General features: G+C 42.1%; 1 protein-coding gene across 3 annotated transcripts in view; it reads left to right on the top strand.

The window, feature by feature from the left end:
- The window catches only part of Phc3 (polyhomeotic homolog 3), a 65,522-nt gene that overhangs the window by 27,281 nt on the left and 17,020 nt on the right, over positions 1-21,221 (top strand). For all 3 annotated transcript variants that reach the window (XM_032898565.1, XM_032898563.1, XM_032898564.1), the window contains 4 exons: positions 1,451-1,694; positions 6,558-7,411; positions 11,923-12,076; positions 16,233-16,483. In XM_032898565.1, coding sequence (XP_032754456.1) covers positions 1,451-1,694; positions 6,558-7,411; positions 11,923-12,076; positions 16,233-16,483 — 1,503 coding nt within the window. The remainder of the gene's footprint in view (positions 1-1,450; positions 1,695-6,557; positions 7,412-11,922; positions 12,077-16,232; positions 16,484-21,221) is intronic.

Genomic DNA, 21,221 nt, shown 5'->3' with positions numbered 1-21,221 from the left:
TTACTTGTGTGTGGAACTTTAATACTAATGGTTATTAATATATGTTGGCACACAATGGGGAACATGTGAGGAAAATCTGAGCTCAATCTGATCTCACTTAGAAACTTTTTCCAATAGTAGTATTAGTCAGTTTTTGTTGCCATGACTAATAACCTAGGAGAAACAATATAAAAGGAGAGAAGTTTATTTTGTCCTGTGGTTTCAGTTCATGGTGGGCCCTTGCTGTTCTTTTCTGGGTCAGAGAGACAGGCTGTCATGGCAGGGATTGTATGGTAGACCAAGTTGCTTACTTTTTGGCAGCCAGGCAGAGAAGGTGGCAGGAAGGGATCAGGACCCCAGATCCCCTCTTCTGCAGATCTGCCTCCTAATAGTCTGTTCAAATGTTAAGCCCTTTGCTGAGTTAACACTGATGAGAGCAGAGTCCTCATCCATTACTTCCCAAAGGAGCAGCCTCTGAGCACACGTGCATGGCACCAAGCCCTGAATACACACGTCTTTTTGTGGGGTTGAATGGAGAGGTACTTCATTTTCACAAAGTGACAGCAGCTACAGATTTGGTTGACGCTTGCCTGGCATGAACGTTGATTTGCCTTCTCTTGGCACTGTTTGGCATTTGGACAGGGAGTACAGCCTTGAGTAGCAGCGAAGGTGGGTGTATAGTCAGGACACCAAGACTCAATCGGCAGCATGTAGTCTTGCCACATTGAAGCCTCCTTTGACCCTCCGAGGACCAGTGCTAGCACTAACTGTATTTGGTACATATTTCAGATAGCCAAGAAGTCATGCAGCTTTTGGTGAGGCATTTTCTGCTTTGCTGTTTAGAGAGGTGTAAGCTCAAGTGAGATGAAATGGGATAATCCTGTCAGTTTATAGTGGTTAGAATGGCCCCAGTGTAGGCAGGACACCACACAGACCCATTTCAGAGCTCTGTGTGTGTGTATCACGTTCAGCTCAAAAAAGCCAGTTCTCACAGGCAAAGAATGGTCAGTAACATTATTTAAATGTTTATTTAAATTTAAGTTTTCTGAAAATGCTTCTCATAAGTATCACAATGGAGTCCGATTAGATGAGTCAGTTGCCTTGCAGCCCTACCCCAGCACATTTAGAGTTAGTCACTCTCAGTGCCGTGGGTGCAGAGCCATTTCCTCGCATTTGCAGTTCATTGCCGGCAGCCCTCCCCTCAGTCTGGCTTTCATTTAGCTCCTGTTCTTCCTGTGCTCCTGCTCTTGTTCGCTCACAGCAGCCCGCACCTGCCCTTTTGGGCTTTAAAACCTGCCACATAGCATGTAAGATCTGCCCTCTTCAGTGGATGATTCTCCTTTCCCTAGGGTCAGTGAGCTTGGACCTCCTGGTGTAAGGCACAGTATTGATTGCTGTTATTGTTGTAATGCTTCCCCTATCAGCTAAAGACATCTGTTTTTATCTTTACTTTTTGTTATGTGGTTCTTAGGTTCAGAATTTAACATTACGCAGCCAGAAGTTGGGTGTCTTATCTAGCTCACAGAATGGCCCACCAAAAAGTGCTGGTCAAACCCAGTCCTTGACAATTTGCCATAATAAAACAACAGTGACCAGTTCTAAAATCAGCCAACGAGACCCTTCTCCAGAGAGCAAGAAGGGCGGAAGCCCAGGTCTGGAATCTCGGAGCACAGCCGTCACACGGACATCAAGCATTCACCAGTTAATAGCACCAGGTGGGTAAACGTTCATGGAAGTAGTTGTCTTATAACCAAGGACGGGTACTACGTGAGCAGGATTAACAGCTTTAAAATATCTTCAGATGAGAATTTTTGTAAGCTAAAGAAAACCTCACGAAGTAGCTTGAAACAACATGAAAGCATAGTTGCTAAAACAGATGCTCTCCCGTCCTGTTACTGGTCACATCTTACCATGTGCTGGTCTCCCTTTATATCAGTAAGACCTTTTAGCTCTTAAAAAAGTATGTCTTAGCTTTTTAAACTTTTAGAAAAAAATTAAGTGTATTTTGTGTAAGTCATTAGTAGAATCATTTGTTACTTTTTCAAAGCAAAAGATTGTGCAAATAAGGACATGATTTTCCCAGCTCATCTACCACCAGTGTGAGACTTCATCTGGGAGAAGGTTGACAAGGAAGCTCGTCTTCCCTTCTTACCTCGCTGTCATGTCTTCTGCACTGACCCTGCTTCCTTCTTAAAGTCAAAACCTTGGGCTTTCCAGAGGGAGCTGCTTGTGTCTTGTTCTGTACTGTTGGCATTTACTTCTTTCCCCATCTAGACTGACTTCTCTGTGTGTTTGGTACTGGGGATTGAATGTAGAGCCTCACACACATGCTACACAAGCGTGCTAACATGGAGTTACATTCCTTTAATTTCTTTTCATATTTCTTCTGTGTTATTATTGTCGATGTACTTCCTTTCACCAAATCTCGGAATCTTGGCATCGTCTCACTTGTCTAAGCTGAAATGTGTCCTGACTGAACCTCCATGACAGTCCTTGTTTACACGCCTCCTTACTAGACAGCCAGTCCCTTGCAGGTTGCCCAGTAGTGACCTGAGCTTTCCTGCCTGTCGTAGCACGAGTGTTAGCTCTCTACTCTGCTTGACTATGTCCTAACCTCCTTTCAGGTCCGCCTTCCCATCTCGATAGCACTGAGCTGTGCTTGCACTCACTGCCTGTAAAAGGTAGGCAGCTGTGCTTGATGAGTCAGTCGCTCAGGTCCCACATTGAGCCTTTGGAAATCGTCACACAGTGTCCCCATTAGTGTTAGTCAGCTCTCACAGTGCTTAGATCGTTGTTTGTCTGCTAACAAATCCTTTCATGCTGTACTTAGATATGGTTTCCTTTGTATAAATATCTGTGTCCTGGTCTGTATTGTCTCTAGGGCCAGATAACTGGGTTTTTGCAGAGCATTATCTGGAGTATTCGTACCTCTAAGTAACATCCTCCAAGGTTTGGAGAGCCAGTGGGGAACAACATTGGCCTTCTAAGCCTGAAGTGACCGGGCACTTCAGGGTGTAGTTTCCAGTGAGATGGCAGAGTATAGTTTCTGCCATCTTATTTTTTTTTTCCTTAGCTAGAACTATGCCAACAGTCATTTTTTTTTTTTTTTTTTTTTTTTTTTTTTTAGTTTTTTTTTTTTCGGACTGGGGACCCGAACCCAGGGCCTTGCTATGCTTCCTAGGTAAACGCCTACCACTGAGCTAAATCCCCAGCCCCAACAGTCATTTTAAATAGAGAAGAAGACCAAACCCTCTATTTGTATTCTATGGTCCTAATAGTTACCATAGTGGACATAGTTACTGTTTTCTTGAATGTATTTTAGGGTGTAAAGATCACTTGCTTGTCTTTACCTTTTGTCCTTAAGGGTGGAAGACTTAATTTGTTGGTAATTCTATTTATTTATTTATTTGAAGTAGCTCAGGCTGGTCTTAAACTCATGACAACTCTCCTTGACAGCCCTGATATCAGCCCAATTGATAATTCTGGTAGTTTTGTCTTTAATATTTAAAGGTTAAAAAAAAGTTCGCTTTTAAGCAGTTTTTAGAGGGCTTTTTTCTTTTTTCTTATTTTTATCTAGACAGTAATTCAACATGTAGTGAAAAAGTCCTCTGCTGGTTTGCCTAGGTACTTTGGAAGTCAAAGCCCAGCTCTCAGGAGGACATCTTTTTCACCTTGTCACATCTCTTGTCCTCATACGGACTTCCTGTGGGAGCTCTGCTCCTTTGTCAGAACTTTGTTGGGGGTACTTGCTCATTGTGTGTGTAGGTTGGTGCAGGCGGCCCAAACATGTCAGAGTGCATGTCGACTCAGAGGACAACGTGTAGGAGTCTGTTCTTTCCTCTACTGTGTGGTTCCGGGGACTGAACCCAGGTCATTAGGGCTACCTGTTGAGTCATGCCTTCAGCCCTGGCTCTCTTTTTATTGGTACACAAATCTCTGCCGTGTCAGGCCTTCTCCCAGGATCCCATGTGACCTGACTTCCTAGCCTCTCCATCTCCTAGCCACTTTAGGGGTTACGGTTTCAACATATGAATTTGGGGGAAGGGGAACAGTTTATAATAAAGCCCTCGTCTCAGGATTCGATGTGTGATTTTAGTTCACCTGTCAAATAGTGCATTAGTTTAGCACCATGTATACGTCACAGCGTATTATAGCGTAAAATGATACATTATTATAAATAATGAGAGAATTTATGTCAGTCATTAATCTTTCAAATATTAGGCCTCTCTGACAGTAATAAAGGTTCATTAAAGTTGGAGACAGTCACCAGTAAGGCACAGTTTTTAGACACAGTCAGCTTTCTTGCTCACAGTCCCTGTCCTCCATTTAGGATTATCTCTGCACTCTGACTTAGGATCCAAGAAGATTTCAACTTAGGTGAAGAATAGACTTTTACTTTACTAAAATATCAGATTGCTTACCTACTAGATCACAAAAAGTTTATTCTAGTGGGTACATCAACTGTGTTCAAGAACATGGTTCATGTGGGCTGGAGAGACACTGAGCAGTTGAGAATGACTGTTGTTTTCGAGAGGACTAGAGATCTGTTCCCAGGCCCCGTGGAGGCTGCTTCACAACCGTCTGTAACTCCAGCTTCCGGGAATCGTGTTGCCACCGCCTTCAGGCCTTCCCAAGGCCTCCCACTCATGTGCACACGCCACACACAGACACATAATTAAAAGAAAAGTGTTTGGAAGAGGTGATAAAATTAAAATATACCTTTGTGTTTTAAATGGAGACAAAGCGATCTGTTTCCTTATCTGAAAGAAGGAATAACAGCCACTTCCTCCATAGCTGTTGTACGAGTATTGATGAGAGACTTCATAGAATTGCAGGATTTTACTCACCGTTCTTTTTTGAATACTGTATAACATAGCTATCACCACGTTTGTGAAGGACTGACAGTCTTAATTGGAATTACTAGATTATGTGAAAATGTTTTTAGATTGAATTTTAGACCTATTTTTGAGTCCATGCCATATGCATGGTAAGCTCCTGTTCTAACCCTGAGCTGCAACCTCAGCCCTCCACTTAAAAATAGTTAGTGGGCAGCTCTTGGAATTTCTAATACTTTTTGAGATATTAATTAGATGCCAATTTCTTTAGAGGACTGCTATAAATTTAGACAAATCGTTTAATATGGCTTTTGCCTGTGCATGTGAGTGCTCCTCATGTGTTGCTGGGAACTGAGGGGCCAGAAGACAGCGTTGGGTCTCCTGGGACTGGAGTTGGTTATGAGCAGCCATGTGGATGTGGGAGCCAAATTCAGATCCTCTGGAAGAACAACCAGTGCTCTTAAGGACTGAGAAGTCTTTTTAGCCTGATCCCTAAGTTTAAAATTTTAATCAAATTCAAAATGTTTAAGAAATAAATTATTAGAAGTTTATATAATACTGTTGTCATAAATGTGGTTGAATATAAAATGATGCAAGTTGTTACATAACTTTTATATTTACATTGCAAGTTTAAAAAATTCTGTCTTTAGATTTGATTTAGATAACTATTTCGTTTGAGGCAGGGTGGGGTGAGGTGGGGTGGAGAGTAGAGACTTTGACACAGGGTCTCCTTATAGCCCTGGGTGGCCTGGAATTGCTCTGTAGATTAAGCTGGCCTCTTACGTCAGAGATGTGAGTGCCTGTGCCATCTGAGTGCAGGACTGAAGGTGCGCCTCCCATGCCCATGTAGATGTGTCTACCTTTGTGCAGGCTGATGCAGTCGTTCCAGTTTATCTTCCAGTGCATTCACTTTTCAGTTCAAAGTAGGGAGGCGTTCACCAGCCTCTGCCCTCCCTGTGAGGAGGCACTGGTAACCACTCACAACTCAGGGTGGGCGAGCCCTGTCTAAGTGTGTCTCTGTTGTGAGCATCTCTGTAGAGAAGATCTGACACCAGTCACTGCTTATCATTCATCCCTTATTTAGGTAGCATGATCTCATTTCTTCATTCTCTGCAAGAAATAGATTGCTTACTTAGACTTGGACTGGCTTCAGCACTACAAGATTCAGCCATGTGTTTTGGAGTTTTATGTGAAACAATTTTATTTGTGATCAAATAATAAAGACTTTATTTGAGCTAAAATGCTTACTCGGGAAGCTTTTGTAGTTAACTGATTTTGCTGTTAGTTTGAGACCTGTTTTGTCATAGTTAGGATGAGATCTTTGGTCTCGAAGTCACCCTTCTGCGTACTGTACTTCTTGATGATCCTTCTCCTTCAGAGAAGAGACCGACTGCAGTGCATAGACCTAAGTGCTGAGAGCTAGTGCAGCTGCTCTGAGACGGGAAGAGTAGAGCAAATGAAGGCCCACACATGCCATTGTATGCATGCAATTGTACACACGTGACTGTACATATGTGGTTACATTGTTTTCCCTTCAGCATTTCACAGTATAGCTCACTTTATCCAGTATTTTAGCCTTGCAAGGAAAATATGTTGTCACAGAATTCCAGATTAGTCATGCCTGAATGACTTGTAATAGAGTGCTAGTGACTATGGCTCTGATGTGAAACTCTCCTCCTTTAGGTTTATGTAAAATTATTCTGTTTTGAAACCTGTACTAATTGTTATTTTTTTCTCTCACAGCTTCATATTCTCCAATTCAGCCTCATTCTCTAATCAAACATCAACAGATTCCTCTCCATTCACCACCTCCTAAAGTTTCCCATCATCAGCTGATATTACAACAGCAACAACAGCAAATTCAGCCAATCACCCTTCAGAGTCCAAGTCAAGATCCACCCCCATCCCAGCACTGTATCCCACTCCCAAACCATGGCCTTTCTCCGGCTTCCAGTAATGCCCAGTCACAGCAGCATTGCTCACCAATTCAGAGCCATCACCCGCCTTTAACTGTGTCTCCTAGCCAGGCCCAGTCCGCACAGCAGTCTGTAGTGGTGTCTCCTCCCCCCGCTCACTCCCCAAGCCAGTCTCCTACCATCATTATCCATCCACAAGCACTTGTCCAGCCGCACCCTCTTGTGTCCTCAGCTCTTCACACAGGGCCACACTTGCAGCAGGCCACTGCTGACCAGGTACAGTCCACAGCACAGCTGAACCTCCCGTCCCATCTTCCACTTCCAGCATCCCCCGTAGTACACATTGGCCCCGTCCAGCAGTCTGCCTTGGTGTCCCCAACATCACACCAGCAATATTCAACCCTACAGTCATCTCCAATTCCGATCGCAACCCCTCCACAGATGTCGGCATCTCCTCCAGCCCAGATCCCACCACTGCCCTTGCAGTCTATGCAGTCTTTACAAGTGCAGCCTGAAATTCTATCCCAGGGCCAGGTTTTGGTGCAGAATGCTTTGGTGTCAGAAGAGGAGCTGCCTGCTGCAGAAGCTTTGGTCCAGTTGCCATTTCAGACTCTTCCTCCTCCACAGACCGTTGCGGTAAACCTACAAGTACAGCCGCCGGCACCTGTTGATCCACCAGTGGTAAGCCCTCGGCAGCTCTTTGACTTTCTTGCTGAACTGAGCGTCAGTCTGTCTCTCCCACACTGTGCTGTGCTGCTGACTCTCAATGCCTATGGTTTCCAAGCTTGCACCTTTGCTGTGAGACTCTGACAATGTACTGTGTGAGCAAAGGAAGCTGTCGCTCGCTGTAGTACGGTTGCATGCTTACATTTGTGATGGTTATGAAAGTCCCTCGTTAATTTATTACTATTTAAACAAATCCATCTGCTATCTTTACAGAGTTGATTTTTTTTCCCCAAGGGAATGCATTTGAACCAGTGTCATCTGCACAAAGTTTTTTCTCTTAAGGTGATTATCCTTCATAGCTCCCTTCTGTTGGCTTGTATGTTTTTAAACGCATGGTTTATCTAGCTAACCTAGTTGTGTGCATTCGGAGGTCCTGGGCCTTGACGCTTGTCTTTGATGGACGAGGCATGACTGTATGAGGTAACTTTTTGATGAAATTATGTTTTGTAATTAAAACTGTTAAGACATTTATTCTACAGTAGAGTTCAACTTTGTAAAAAAACAACTGACTGTTTAAACTTTCTATTCTACTAAGAGAAACTATATACTTAAATTAGTTCTCAGTTAAAAGGCTAAAAGTTTGAGTTTTTGACTTTGATACTGAGAATGAAAGAAATGTAAGGCATGAAGTAAAAGGTTTGAGTTTTGGGTTTCAGTGGAGTGTATGAGAAGGAACCTCTCGAAAGGTTCACATGGTGCCTAAAAAGTATCTTAAAAATATATTTCTTTTTCAAAATTTTCTCTGAAGGACTTATTACAATTTATAAGATGGTTTATACAAAAATTGAAATAAGGTCTTTATGAGTTTAATCAAAATGACCAAATTCATTTAGTTTCTCACTGAGAAAAATAATTTTTCTAGAAGGAAGTTTTGTGTCAAACTGAAAATCACTACAGTCAGACATGGTGTGATACTCTTGTTTTATCCCAGTTCTTGGGAAGCTGAAGCAAGAAGACCATGAGTTTGGGCCATCCTGGACTGGCCAGCGAGCTCAAAAGTAGCCTTGGTTACAGAGTTCCCACAGAGTAGAAGTAAATAACACTGATCTCAGGAAGGAAAGGAGTTACATTCTCTTCGTTAGTAAAGACGTTGGACTTAGGCTCAAGTTTATAGTTTGTTTTTTTTTTTTTTTGGTTTTTTTTGAGCTGGGGACCCAACCCAGGGCCTTGCTTCCTAGGTAGCTCTACCGCTGAGCTAAATCCCCAGCCCCTAAGTTTATAGTTTGTTATTCTTACCCTTAGTAAGTCTAGTTTGTTATTCTTACCCTTAGTAGGCTCTGAGCTGCTGCTCAGTCCTCCCTGTCACTACCCTGGAAAGCCAGAGCCCAGGAGAAACACATATTAGATAGGCTTACCATTTAACTATGCCTCTGTCTTTTCTTTTAATGAGTTTTAGAGCACTTTAACAGGTTTTGCCTTAGGGATGTAGTTCAGTGGTAGAGGGCCTGTTTAGCATGTGTCAGGCCCTGGTTCAGTCCCAGTACTGCCAAAACTAAAACATGAAAAACAAAGGTTTAGGAAAAATACAGTACTTTCAAAGGAACCAAATATAATTTCATTACTCAGTGTTTAATTCAGTGTTTGGTTTTCAATGAGTAAACAATAAAGTTTCTATAATCCATATTTTTTTAAATTATTTTTTATAAGAGGACTTTGGGTCAACATATTAGGGTAGAAATGCCAAAAAAAACAAAAAAAACAAAAAAAACAAACCCAAAACACTTTAAATATTAAGTCAGAAATATTGGATGTGTTTTGCTGATTTAGCCCTCTGTTTTAAAACCACAAGGCCACTGTCCTTTCTGGAAGGTTCCTCTGTGGCCGTCTGCCTGTTAGTTTCCTTTCCCTTCTTTTCACATCAGCTGTTGACTAAGCTGCTGTGTTGTTGTTGTTGTTACTAAAAGATTTTTTTTTTATCAAAACCACTCTTGATTATTTCAAGTACTTAAATACAGATCTATTTCTTTCCAATAAGATATAAACATTTGAACAACAAAGGGGAAATTATTAAAATAAATAAGTATGTTTTCAGGAAAGTTATTTCTAAAAAGGAAGCAGTTTTTTTAAGTTGGGATTTAGGTATAACTAAGACATGGGAGGGCAGATGACTTAGAGCTAATAAACAGATGTCCCTCAGTTTGTTTAGGGGGAGACAGATGGGATATGGACTTGCTGAGGTAAGTTTGGTGGTCTTCGCTATGTTTAGAACAGTTGCAGTTATGAGCTAAATAAGACGTGGGCAGCTTTTGTGATGGAAGATCTTGTGAGCAAAACCTCAGGCTGACTGCCTTCCTCAGGTTTCTAGTTGCTGTGTCGAGATGGGTTTGTGCTTATTGGCCAAATACGTGTGATGAATTCCTTTTGCCTGCTTTATTTACCTGTTAACTTGCTTTCCTTTACGTGGGGATTGCGAAGAGATCTCTGTATTAACCTCCTCTCAGGAATGAGAACTATTTTATAGTGTTCCTTGAGGGAAATTTGAAAAATAGTACTATTCATGTTACAGCCTTTTATTTTTTAAAAACTACTTTTCAAAAATTATAATTATGTTCACGGTCAAGCTTTGATTCCTTAAAAGATACTGTAAGTAGCATATGTGTCAGTGCCAGGGGTGAAGAGAGCTGAGGCAGCTCAGTAGTCATGTTCTTTGTCGGGGAAGTGCTACTACTAAAGGGAGTGTAGTGGGGTAAATCGGACTGGTGAATAAAGCCGCTTGTCTGCTTCCCCAGTCAGCTCTGCCCCACTCCCTGAGCTGACACTGCCTGCGCCTACTGCGCCAGGAAGGCCTCCTCTATGTTTGCTGATTGTCTTTGTTGACCCCTGCATTTGGGGCCGAGACTTTTCTGTGCTGACTTTTACCCTCATACTAAACATTGCTGCTACCACAAACAGACACTATGGTCACAGATGGTGACCATCCACTGTGCTGTGGTATACAGTGACAGTGACCACTTCCACTTGTGATGTTAGCTTCCGTGAAACCGTTTTCTAGTTTCTGGGTTGTGAAAAAGTATCTCACAGACAAAAAAAAATGTTGCCTATTAGAACCTGATTTGGATAATAGTTCAAGATATCATGTTAAATATAAAATGACTCTAGTGGGATTTTAGAAAGAATATTTTAGGGGTGTTATCATGTTAACTTTTTTCTTGCCATTGTGTCCATGGGGTCTTGCTGTGTGCCCAGGCTGCTGTGAGCTCAGTATTCTGTCTCAGCCTTCCAAGTGCTGGAATCACAAGGTTGGGCCACCATTCCTGGACAGATGTTTTACTTCATTCTAAATAGATGTTTGTTTTTTAACTAGTATTACTTGTTGTCATGTATAGTTCATAAGTGAAACTTCATAGTACTTTACATGGTTTATGCCAGATTCAGATATCCTGATTAATTTCATATTAAGTTCTAGACACCTAAAATTATTACACCTTTTTTCAACAATTTAACTAAAAATGTAATATTGGATGTCATTTAAAGTTATTTCATGAATGTTCAGAGTTTTTTTTAAATTTTGTTAAGATTTATTACAGTTTTAATTAGTTAAGAAAAAATTTTAAAAAGCCTCAGCCTTTGAAATTTAAGCAAAAGCTTTGACACACGAAAGGAAATGAGCTGTTTTACAGCTTTGTGTCAGGAGAGGATCATCTTTCATAAATACCAAGCAGTCAGAGTGCTGCGTCTGTTGCTCTCTGGAGACTTTGAAACTTAGTCCGCAAGTTTAATAAAATGCTAGTTGAGTAATTTTGTTCTAATCCCGTGGCTCCTTTTCTGTGATTTTGATGTCACAGTACTTCAGTAAATCTTCACAGTTGCATAAAAGGGACTAAACCTTCCCCGTGGAACCAAAAGTAGGTCCTGTGTAGCTTAGGCGTGTGTACTGGGTAAAAGAAAGATATTTTCTGCATATGTCATAGTGGCTCTGAGAGTTCATTTGATTCTCGAGTCCTACAGAAAGGGAATGAAGGTAACACTGCTGGCTGTCCCGTGGTCTCATAGACAGTACTCGTCATGACTTAGTCTTTAATGACATGGGTAATTGCATATAATCTGCTTGGCACGTGTTGGCCTGACATCTATTGTTTTGGAAGTTTACGAAGAATGTAAAGAGCACTGGCATCTATTCCGATTCATGACAGGTATAAATGAACAGAAGCAATGCTATTTTAAAGAGAGTTATTTGATTATGTAAACTAAAACACCTTTTTTTTATTCTAAACAATATGTTCAGACGTGGCCAGTATCATTTTGGAAAGCCCACCTTCTGGCCCACGGGTTGCTTTCAGTGACACAGTACGAGGTCTTATAAAGCATTGCTATGAGTGCTTCCAAAGCTCTCCTTTCAAGTTGTCAGCATTGTCGTTTGCTTTGCTTTTAAATTAATGCATTTAGAATTAAAAATTGTAAAGTTCAGAATACCTCATTGAGTGTGTTTTTGGGAAATGTCAAGGTAGTGCGGCTTGTCATTGCAGGTTTATCAGGTAGAGGATGTGTGCGAGGAAGAAAGGCCGGAGGAGTCCGACGAGTGTGCACGGATGGACCGAACACCGCCGCCCCCCACCTTGTCTCCAGCAGCTATCACTGTGGGGAGAGGAGAGGATTTGACATCTGAGCATCCTTTGTTAGGTGAGGAAACACAAAGTTTAGAAGAGTCTATTTGGTAGATGTCAGTAATCGGACATTTCCCGTTAGAGATAGCATTAAACTAACCCATTACTGTTGTTAACTGTAGCAAAAGATAGATTATATTAATTAAAATGTATGAAGAATATTTTCTTATTAAAAGATAAAAATTGCTCATTTTCTTGGGAAATTCTTTAATAGCAGTGGAAAGTTACTGGTTTATAAAACTTTTAGCACCACCCAAGAAAAAGTGATGTTTCAAGCATGATAATAATTTGTGGCTGATACAGTTATGTTCCATGTGCCTATCAAGATTCCTGTGTTAGCTGTTTCTTATTTAAAACTTAGAATAGGGGACTGGGGAGGTGGCCCAGTGTGTAAAGCACTTGTTGCTCAAGCATAGGGACCTAAGTTCAAACCCCCAGAGTCCACATAAAGCTAGCTAGGCACAGTAGCGTATACTGTAATCCCAGTGTTCCCGTAGTTAGAGGAGTGCCAAGACAGGAGAATACGCAGAAACTCGAGGGCCAGCTAGGGTGCATATATCAGCAAATAGCAAAAACACCCTGTCTGCAAATGAAGAGTCTGAGATCCACGTCCAGGGTTGTCCTCTGACCTTCACATGCTTTTGTGTACGCACTTGCCTCCGTGCATGCGTGATGCGCTCATGCACGCTCACACACACACAATTACTACAAATCAGCAGGAGATTATGTTAGGAGTTGGGTGTGCAACTCAACTGACAGAGTCCTTGCCGAGCATGCACAAGCAAAGCCCTGGTTTCAGTTCCTAGCAACTCATAAAAAACCCCAGACAGATGGCAAGTGCCTCTACTCTCAGCATTTTTGAGGTGAAGGAAGGAAGATCATTTTGGCTACATTCGAAGCCAGCCTATGCTACATGAGATCTTGTACCATCCCCACTTCCAAAGGGTCACTGGGTAAACCTGCTTGTTATGTAAATCTGGTGACCAAATTCAGATTCTTCAACCATATAAAAAGCTGGATATCCTAGATCACATCTGTAACCATAGCATTCCTATGTGAGATTGGAGGAGGACACTGGAGAATTGGCTAGAAGCTTGTGGGCCAGGTAGCGACAAGTAAGAGCTTGCCTTAAACAAGGCTGAAGCAGGGTGAAAACTTAACTCCCTAACAGTTATCCTCTGACTTCGACTTATGCACGCGCACGTACACACACACACACACACACACACACACACACACACACACACGTTATGTTGGATGTTCTCATAATTGTTTGTGATTTCCACTCAGTGCTTTACAGGTTTCTGTAGCATACATGTTACTTAAGTTTTTGTCCTCATAATACCAAGCTGCAGTCAGGCTTGGCTGAAACTGTTGTGTTGTTTTGATGACTCGCTGGCCCTCATGATTAGCTTCCGACAAGAACAAGCACTGTCAGAGGCATGGAGGCACTGCCGCTGGAGCCTGAGGAGAACTGACGGCAAAGCCCTGCTTGCCTCCTTTCCCCTTTCCCTGCTGCTTCCGTCTCCCCCACTTCTCGGAAGCAGACAAGAGGAAAAGCAGCCTTCTTCTCTTACCTCGTATGGTAGTGCACGCCTCTGACCCCGCCACTCAGGAGGCCGAGGCAGCAATCTGAGTTTCAGGCCAGTCTGCTTTACACAGAGGATTCCAGGCCGGTTATGGTTACGTAGGATATATTTTTAAAGTCCTAAGGATAATGCCAGGTATGGTAGTGCACACTTGTGCTTATGAGACTGATGGAGGAGGATAATGACTGTGGCACTAACCAGAGTTGTCTGAAGCCATCCTGGGCTACGTACGCAATGAGACCTGTCAACAGTATCAGGTATTTCTGTTTGTTTGTTTTAAAATATTTTTCTTTTCCTTTCTTTTTCTTTTCCCTTTCCTTTCCTTTCTTTTTCTTTTTTTAAAAAATAAGGTCTGTTTATGTAATCTTGGCTGTGCTGAGACTTGCTATGTAGCGAGGCTGGCCTTGAATTCACAGAGATCTACCTGCCTCTGCCTCCAGAGTACTTAGGATTAAAGGTGTGTACCACCATGCCTGCCTATTTTTCCTTTTTATTTTATTTTTTACCTTTTTTGCTTTTTATTTTGTTGGCGGTGCTGAGGATGAAAACCAGGGTCTTGGGCATGCTAGCAAGCTCTAATACTAACTACCTCGGAGGCCAATGTGTCTAGTTTCTCTAAAAGCATTTGTGCTGCTGCAGATGTCCGAAGTTTTGATTCAAAAATAAAAATATCAGCTTACTTGAATAATAAACTTGACTGTGATTCTACTTTAATTTCAAATTATTATTGTTCATGCTTTTGCTTTTAATAGCTTATAAATTGGCAAGTAATAACTTATAGATCTATTTTAACACAATTTGAGGACTTTATTATATACATAACAATATATAAATTAATTCAGATAAACAACTGAGTAGTATTTTCTGGAAGAAATATACTTAATGCAACGTCTTCAGCCACTTTGTGGATTGGGGCTGGTTATGGTAGAACATGCCTGTAGCACCAGTGCTCAGCACAGTGAGGGAGTTCTGTTTGGAGCTTGAAAGCCGCCTCACTACTGAACAGGCACCATCTCAGAACAAATAACAGACTTAGGGGTTATACTGAAGAGAAACTTCCTTGGCTTGTGTTTCTGGAGAGGGAATTGTAAGGTAAAGGGGCTGCATCAGGTGTGGCCTTCCTGCTGAGCTGTCCCCTGGCAGAGGCATCGCATCACACGGCTGGGAGTGTGAGCGTCCTACACAGCTCCAGTCGCCTTCCAGAAAGCTCTCCTTCTCAACGCTGGCATCCTGTACAGTGCTCACTTAAGCCATAGCCTGGAGGTTTGCATTTATTGAGTCAGGAAGTGTAACTGTGAGGGCCATTAGAATTTCATTTTTAGTTCCTCATAGGTTTTTTTCTATAGAGAAATTACTTTTAGTCATACCTCCTAGTTTCTTTTCTCTTGTTCCACAGAGGTATGTATATGCGATGATTTGACACATGGGCAGGAGTACTGTGGTGCTCCTGCCTGAGAGCACATGGACTTTTGCTCATGTGTCATAGAGATTAGCAAGTTACTGTTGTATGCATGCATTTCATTTCCTGCCCTCTCTCATCTCTCTTCCCTCGCCTTCCTTAGTTTCATAAGACTCTGGCTCTGGGTTTATTTTGTGCATGGGGGTTTGCTTGTTTTTGAGACAGATCCTCCCTGTCTCCCTCACTGCCTGGAACTCTCAGAGACCTGCCTGCCTCTGCCTCCCAGCCTGGCGGTGAGCAGTCACCATGTGCTCTCGCAGCACACTGGGACAGTGCCCCAGTTTCATGACCTATTTGTTGTGTGACATTAAGGCAAGCAAGTTAATCTGCCTGTGTCTTGGTTTCCTTATCTGCCCGGCGGAGATGAAGACACTGTTACTTGTAGGTTAAATGAGGTACAAGTGAAGGCATTGGCCGTGACACCAGATAACCGAGTGTTCAGCGAGTGACTGCACACATGCCTTCTGCTTTAGAGTTCTGTTCTCACTAATATGCCTACATATTAGCTGCTTCACCTCTCTGCGTCAAGGCTTCACTGACAGCCAAGGCCGATGCTACTGTGTAGTGACTTCCATCAATAGACATTGTCAGCTGAACCTTACTTGGGCCTGCTCAGTGCTCCCTGCAGCATTTCCTCAGTCAGCACACACAGCAACACAGACGTTGAAAGAAAGCAAAAATGCCTTCTGAGAGGATTCAGAAGATCTTCTTGCCTTGAGGCTATAGCCTATAACCTGCCCAAATCACTGAAATTCCTATTTCTGTGGACTTTGGGTCTTTTTGAATTTTTCTAAGTGAATATATGTCCATCTGAATCATGTGGAATAGACAGGAATGTAAGACATTTATTATCTGTGCGGTCTAAAAGCAGACAGAAACTCAAATGACAATTTTTGTAGTTATTTGTGAGATATTTGGGGCATTTGCAAGTTTTATGGGGACAGTAAAACCGTGCAGGTGATAATTTGAGCGTATTAGTGTACGTCTATAGAGTGGGGAGTTGTACGGATTAAATGAGACGGCTGCATGACGTCTTTGGAGAGACGCAGTTCTCTCATGTTCACTCCTAAGCCCTGTGGTCTCTGTAGGACACATGGCCAACCGTAGGATCCCTTTTCTTTCAGAGCAAGTAGAGTTGCCTGCCGTGGCCTCAGTCAGTGCTTCTGTGATCAAGTCTCCATCAGACCCGACCCATGTCTCTGCTCCTGCACCTCCACTCTTAATGCCCGCTGCCTCCACAAGGAGCAGCAGCACTTCTCTGGCCAGCAGCACCCCCAGCCTGGAAAACAAGCCTCCGCAGGCCATCGTGAAGCCACAGATTCTGACCCACGTTATAGAAGGTTTTGTGATTCAGGAGGGGCTGGAGCCGTTTCCTGTAAGTAGGAAGCTTATTTGTGTTTTTACAATTATTTTTAGCCATACAACACTGTCTTAAAAAATCGTCTACTATTGTTGTCCAGGAAATGCTTGTAATTTTAAATTTAAAGATTGATTTGTTTTTAAATGTAGAATTTTAACTGTCTAACCCTTTGTGTATTTTCTATACAGGTTCTGAGACTTTTAAATCCCCCCCCTTTGATTTCTCATGACAGGGTTTCTCTGTGTGGCCCTGGCTGAAACTTTCTCTGTATCAGTTAATAATGATAAAAAGGCTGGATTTGAATTTACAGAGATCCACCTGCCTCCGACTCCCAAGTGCTGGGATTAAAGGCCTGTGCCACCTCTGCTTGGCCTGAGACATTTTGTACTAGCCATTTCTGATCTCAGTTTTGCTTCTGTCTGATGGAGATGCTTTTAGGGTGTGTGAGAGCTAAGGATTCAGTGTTACTCCTCCCTGTACCTAGCACTCTAGCCATAGCATTACTGATTATCACCGCTGCAGTGTAGTTACTTCACTTTCTCTCCTACTTAAAGGTCCCTCCCTCCTCTCCTCCCAGTCCTCCACCTCCATCCCCACCCACTCCTCCTCTGTTTCCCTTCAGAAAAAGAGCAGGCCTCCCAGGGACATCAAACAAACATGGCATACCAAGTTGCAGTGGGACTGGGCACCTCATCTTGTTTTAAGGCTAGACTAGGCAACCCAGCAGGAGGAAAAGGGTTCCAAAAGCTGGCAAAAGAGTCAGAAACAGCCCCTGTTCCCACTGTTAGGAGTCCCACAAGAAGACCAAACCACACAATTGTAACGCATACACAGAGGACCTGGGTCAGGCCCATGTGAGCTCCTGGAGTCAGTTCAGTCTCTGAGCCCTAATGGGACCAGGTTAGTTGATTCTGGGTTTTTTTGTTTGTTTTTTTTTTGTGTGTGTGTGTGTGTGTGTGTGTGTGTGTGTGTGTGTGTGTGTGTGTGTGTGTGTGTGTGTGTGTGTGTGTGTGTGTCCTTGACCCCTCTGGGCCCTACAACCTTTCTTCCCGCCTCTTCCAGATTTCTGAGCTCCCAGCTAGTGTTTGGCTGTGGGCCTTTGTACCTGTTCCCATCAGTTGCTGGATGAAGCGTGCTAGGCTCCTGTTTACCAGTATAGCATTAGGGATCGTTTTATTGACATTCTTTTTCTTTTCCAGCCGTGTTTGGTTCTATCCTAGGTGTGTGTGCCATTGAGCCTCTGATTCCTGGTCATCCAGGCAGTGCCAGGGGTAGGCTCCTTCTTCTAGCACAGGTCTCAAGCTGGACTGGTCTTTGGCTGGCCACGTTCCCAATTTCTGTGCCACCTTGCAGGCAGGACAGATTATAGGTTGGAGGTTTTAGGGCCCACTTGGTGTCCCATTCTCTTCACTGGAAGACTTGCCTGGTTACAGGAGTTGGGAGGTTCAGGCTCTGTGTCCCCCTTAATAGGAGTCATAGCTAGGGTCACCCTCTAGATTCTTGGGAGTTTCATTGTAGTCGGTTTCTACCTCACCCCAGAAATGCCCCCCAATTTCAGTTGTCTCTCCCTCCATTTTCCCCCAACCTGGCCCCTTCTATTCCTGACCTCAGGCTACCTGCTGTCTTCTAGGCCCCTTTTCTAGGAAGAGCTGTGCTTTCCCAGCTCAAGACCCCTTGGTACTTAGCCCCTCGAGTCTGTGGATTGCAGCATGATTATCCTTTTCTTTACAGCTAATGTCCACTTATGATAGGTATTGTGTTTATCCTTCTGGTCTGCGTTACTCAGGGTGAATTTTTCTAGTTCTGTTGTGTGGGGGGTCTGCTTGAATCTAACATAAATCCAACATAACTCAAATGCTAGCTCAATGACATTGATAAAAATTTGGCCCTAGAACAGACTTAGGAGCTAAGCTATGACCTGTAGAAATGCTGCATAGCATATTTAAAGGATTAAAGCTTGAAACAAGGGGGAGCAGTGTGGGCTGTAGTGTTGTCCAATTACATTTTGATATAAGGGGTTGAGCAAGGGAGTTTTCACCAATCCGGTTAGGAGTGGGTTCTTGAGCCTGGGAACATGAACTTGTGTGACCCTGCCAGCAAGTTGCCCTTGAGATGTCTGGATGCAGACAACTGTCTCCTTATGAGTTGTTCCAGAGCTGCTTGGACTCAGACAATTTCTTACAACAGAAGCTGTTAGCTATTAGAAAGTCCCCAGTTCCCCTTGAACCCAGGACCTTGAATTTAGTTTCTTCCTATGATTAAATGGAGTCTAAAAATGAAAAGGTAGTACTTAGAATAAGTCTCTTTTGCTTGTTCTCAACAGAACCATCCATTTGCCTGCAAATTCCATGATGTTATTAAATTTTTTAACAGCTGAGTGATACTCCATTGTGTAAATGTACCACATTTTCTTTAGCCATTCTTTGGTTGAGGGATATCCAGGTTGTTTTCTATTTCTGGTTATTATGAGTATAGCTGCAGTGAACAAGGTTGAACAAATGTTCTTGTGGTATGGTAGAACATCTTTTGAATATATGTCCAGGAGTAGTATAGCTGGATTTTGAGGTAAATCTACTTCTGGTTTTCTGAGAAAGTGCCTAATTGCTTTCCACAGTGGCTGTACAAGTTTGCATTCCTACCAGCAGTGGAGGAGTGTTTGTTTATCTTGCCCTACATCCTCACCAGCATGAGCTGTCACTAGTGTTTTGATCTTAGCCAGTTTGATTTCCCCAGTGGCCAAGGATGTTGAACATTTCTTGAAGTGCTTCTCGGCCATTTGGGATTCCTCTTTTGAGAATTCTGTTTAGATCTGTTCCCCATTTTTTAATTGAAACTTTTGGTTTGTTGCTGTCTTTATATATTGTTGAGTTCTTTATATATTTTGAATATTAGCCCTCTGTCAGATGCGGGGTTGGTTAAAATCTTTTTCCATTTGTAGGCTTTGTTGTTTTGTCCTGTTGAAGGTGACTTTAGTCTTACAGAAGCTTTCAGTTTCATGAGGTCTTATTTATTGTTGACTTAGTGCCTGTGCTATTGGCGTTCTGCTCAGGAAGTTGTCTCAGTGCCTCTGCCTTCAAGGCTATTCCCCACCATCTTCTATCAGGTTCAGTGTGTCTGATTTTGTGTTGAAGTTGTTGATCCATTTGAGCTTGAGCAGGGATCTTATTTGCCTTCTTCTACATGCTGACACTCAGTTAGACCAGCATCATTTGTTGAAGATGCTTTATTTTTCCCATTGTATAATCTGGCTTCTTTATAAATAACCGGATGTTCATAGATGTGTGGGTTTATATCTGGGTCTTTGATTGTATTCCATTGATTAACCTGTTTTTTTTAAATTTATTTATTTATATATGTGAGTACACTGTAGCTGTCTTCAGACACACCAGCAAAGGGCATCATATTCTATTACAAATGGTTGTGAGCCACTATGTGGTTGTTGGGAATTAAACTCTTGACTTCTGGAAGAGCAGTCCATGCTCTTAACCGCTGAGCCATCTCTGCGGCCCTAACCTGTCTGTTTTTATGTCCATAACCATGCAGACGTCAAGGCTTCAGTTATGCTGGATAGTGTGGAGAGCGGACAAGCTTGGCATGCTCTGATTTTAGTGGGATTGCCTTTGATTTCTTTCTGTTTAAGTTCATGTGGATTGTGGGCTTGCTGTAAACTGCCTGAATTGTATTTAGGTATCTGTTTCGTATCCCTAATATCTCCAGACCTTTTAATTATGAAGGGGTGCTAGATTTTGTTAAAGGTCGTTTCTGCATTTAATGAGAGGATTATGTGGGTTTTGTCTTTTTGTTTGTTGAGATGATGGATTAAATTTATTCCTGTATGTTGAACTATCCCCGCATCTCTAAGATGATGCCTACTTGATCATGGTCGATGATCTTTTTGATGTATTTTTGGATTCTGTTTGCAATCATTTTATTGATAATCTCTGCCTCATGTTTATAAGGAAAATTGGTCTGTAATTTTCTTTCTTTATTGGGTCTTTATGTGGTTTGGGTATCATGGTGACTGTAGCATCATAAAATGAATTGTGCAGTGCTGCGTCTCTTTCTGTGTTGTGGAATAATTTGATGAGTATTGGCATTAAACCTTCTTGAAAGTCTGGTAGTATTCTGTGCTATATCCATCTTGCCCTGGGCTTACATTGATTGGTGGACTTTTAATTACTGTTTCTAATTCACTAGAGGTTATAGGTTTGTTTAAATTACTTATCCTTATTTAACTTTGGTAAGTGGTGTGTATCAAGAAAATTGTCCATTTTTAGATTTTTGTATTTGATGGAGTACAGGATTTTAAAGCTTTCCTCATGATTCTCTGGATTTCCTTGGTCTCTGTGGGTGTGTCCCTCTTTTCATCTCTACTTTGTTAAGCTGGTGCTTCTTTTTTCTACCTTTTGGTTAATTTGGATAAGGGTTTGTCAGTCTTACTCATTTTTGTAAAGAATCAACTCTTTGTTTCACTGAGGTTTTTTTTTTGCTATTTTTGTTTGGTTGCTTGTGAGTTTAATTTTTTTTCTGTATTCATTCCTTTTGGATGTGACTTCTTTTTTTTTCTAGAGCTTTCAGTTGTGCTGTTAAGTTACTATTACCAGATTTCTCCTTTTTAAAAAATGTTTGCTCTTTGTTTTTTAATGTAGACAATTTTTATCCTGTGGTGGTCAGATAGGATGCAGGGAGGTTTTTTTTTTTTAATTTTTCTTATATCTGTTGAGACTTGCTTTATGTCTGACTGTATCCAGTT

This window comes from Rattus rattus, chromosome 3, assembly GCF_011064425.1.
Source record: "Rattus rattus isolate New Zealand chromosome 3, Rrattus_CSIRO_v1, whole genome shotgun sequence".
Lineage (NCBI taxonomy): Eukaryota > Metazoa > Chordata > Mammalia > Rodentia > Muridae > Rattus > Rattus rattus.
This window is presented reverse-complemented; position numbering and strand designations above follow the sequence as displayed.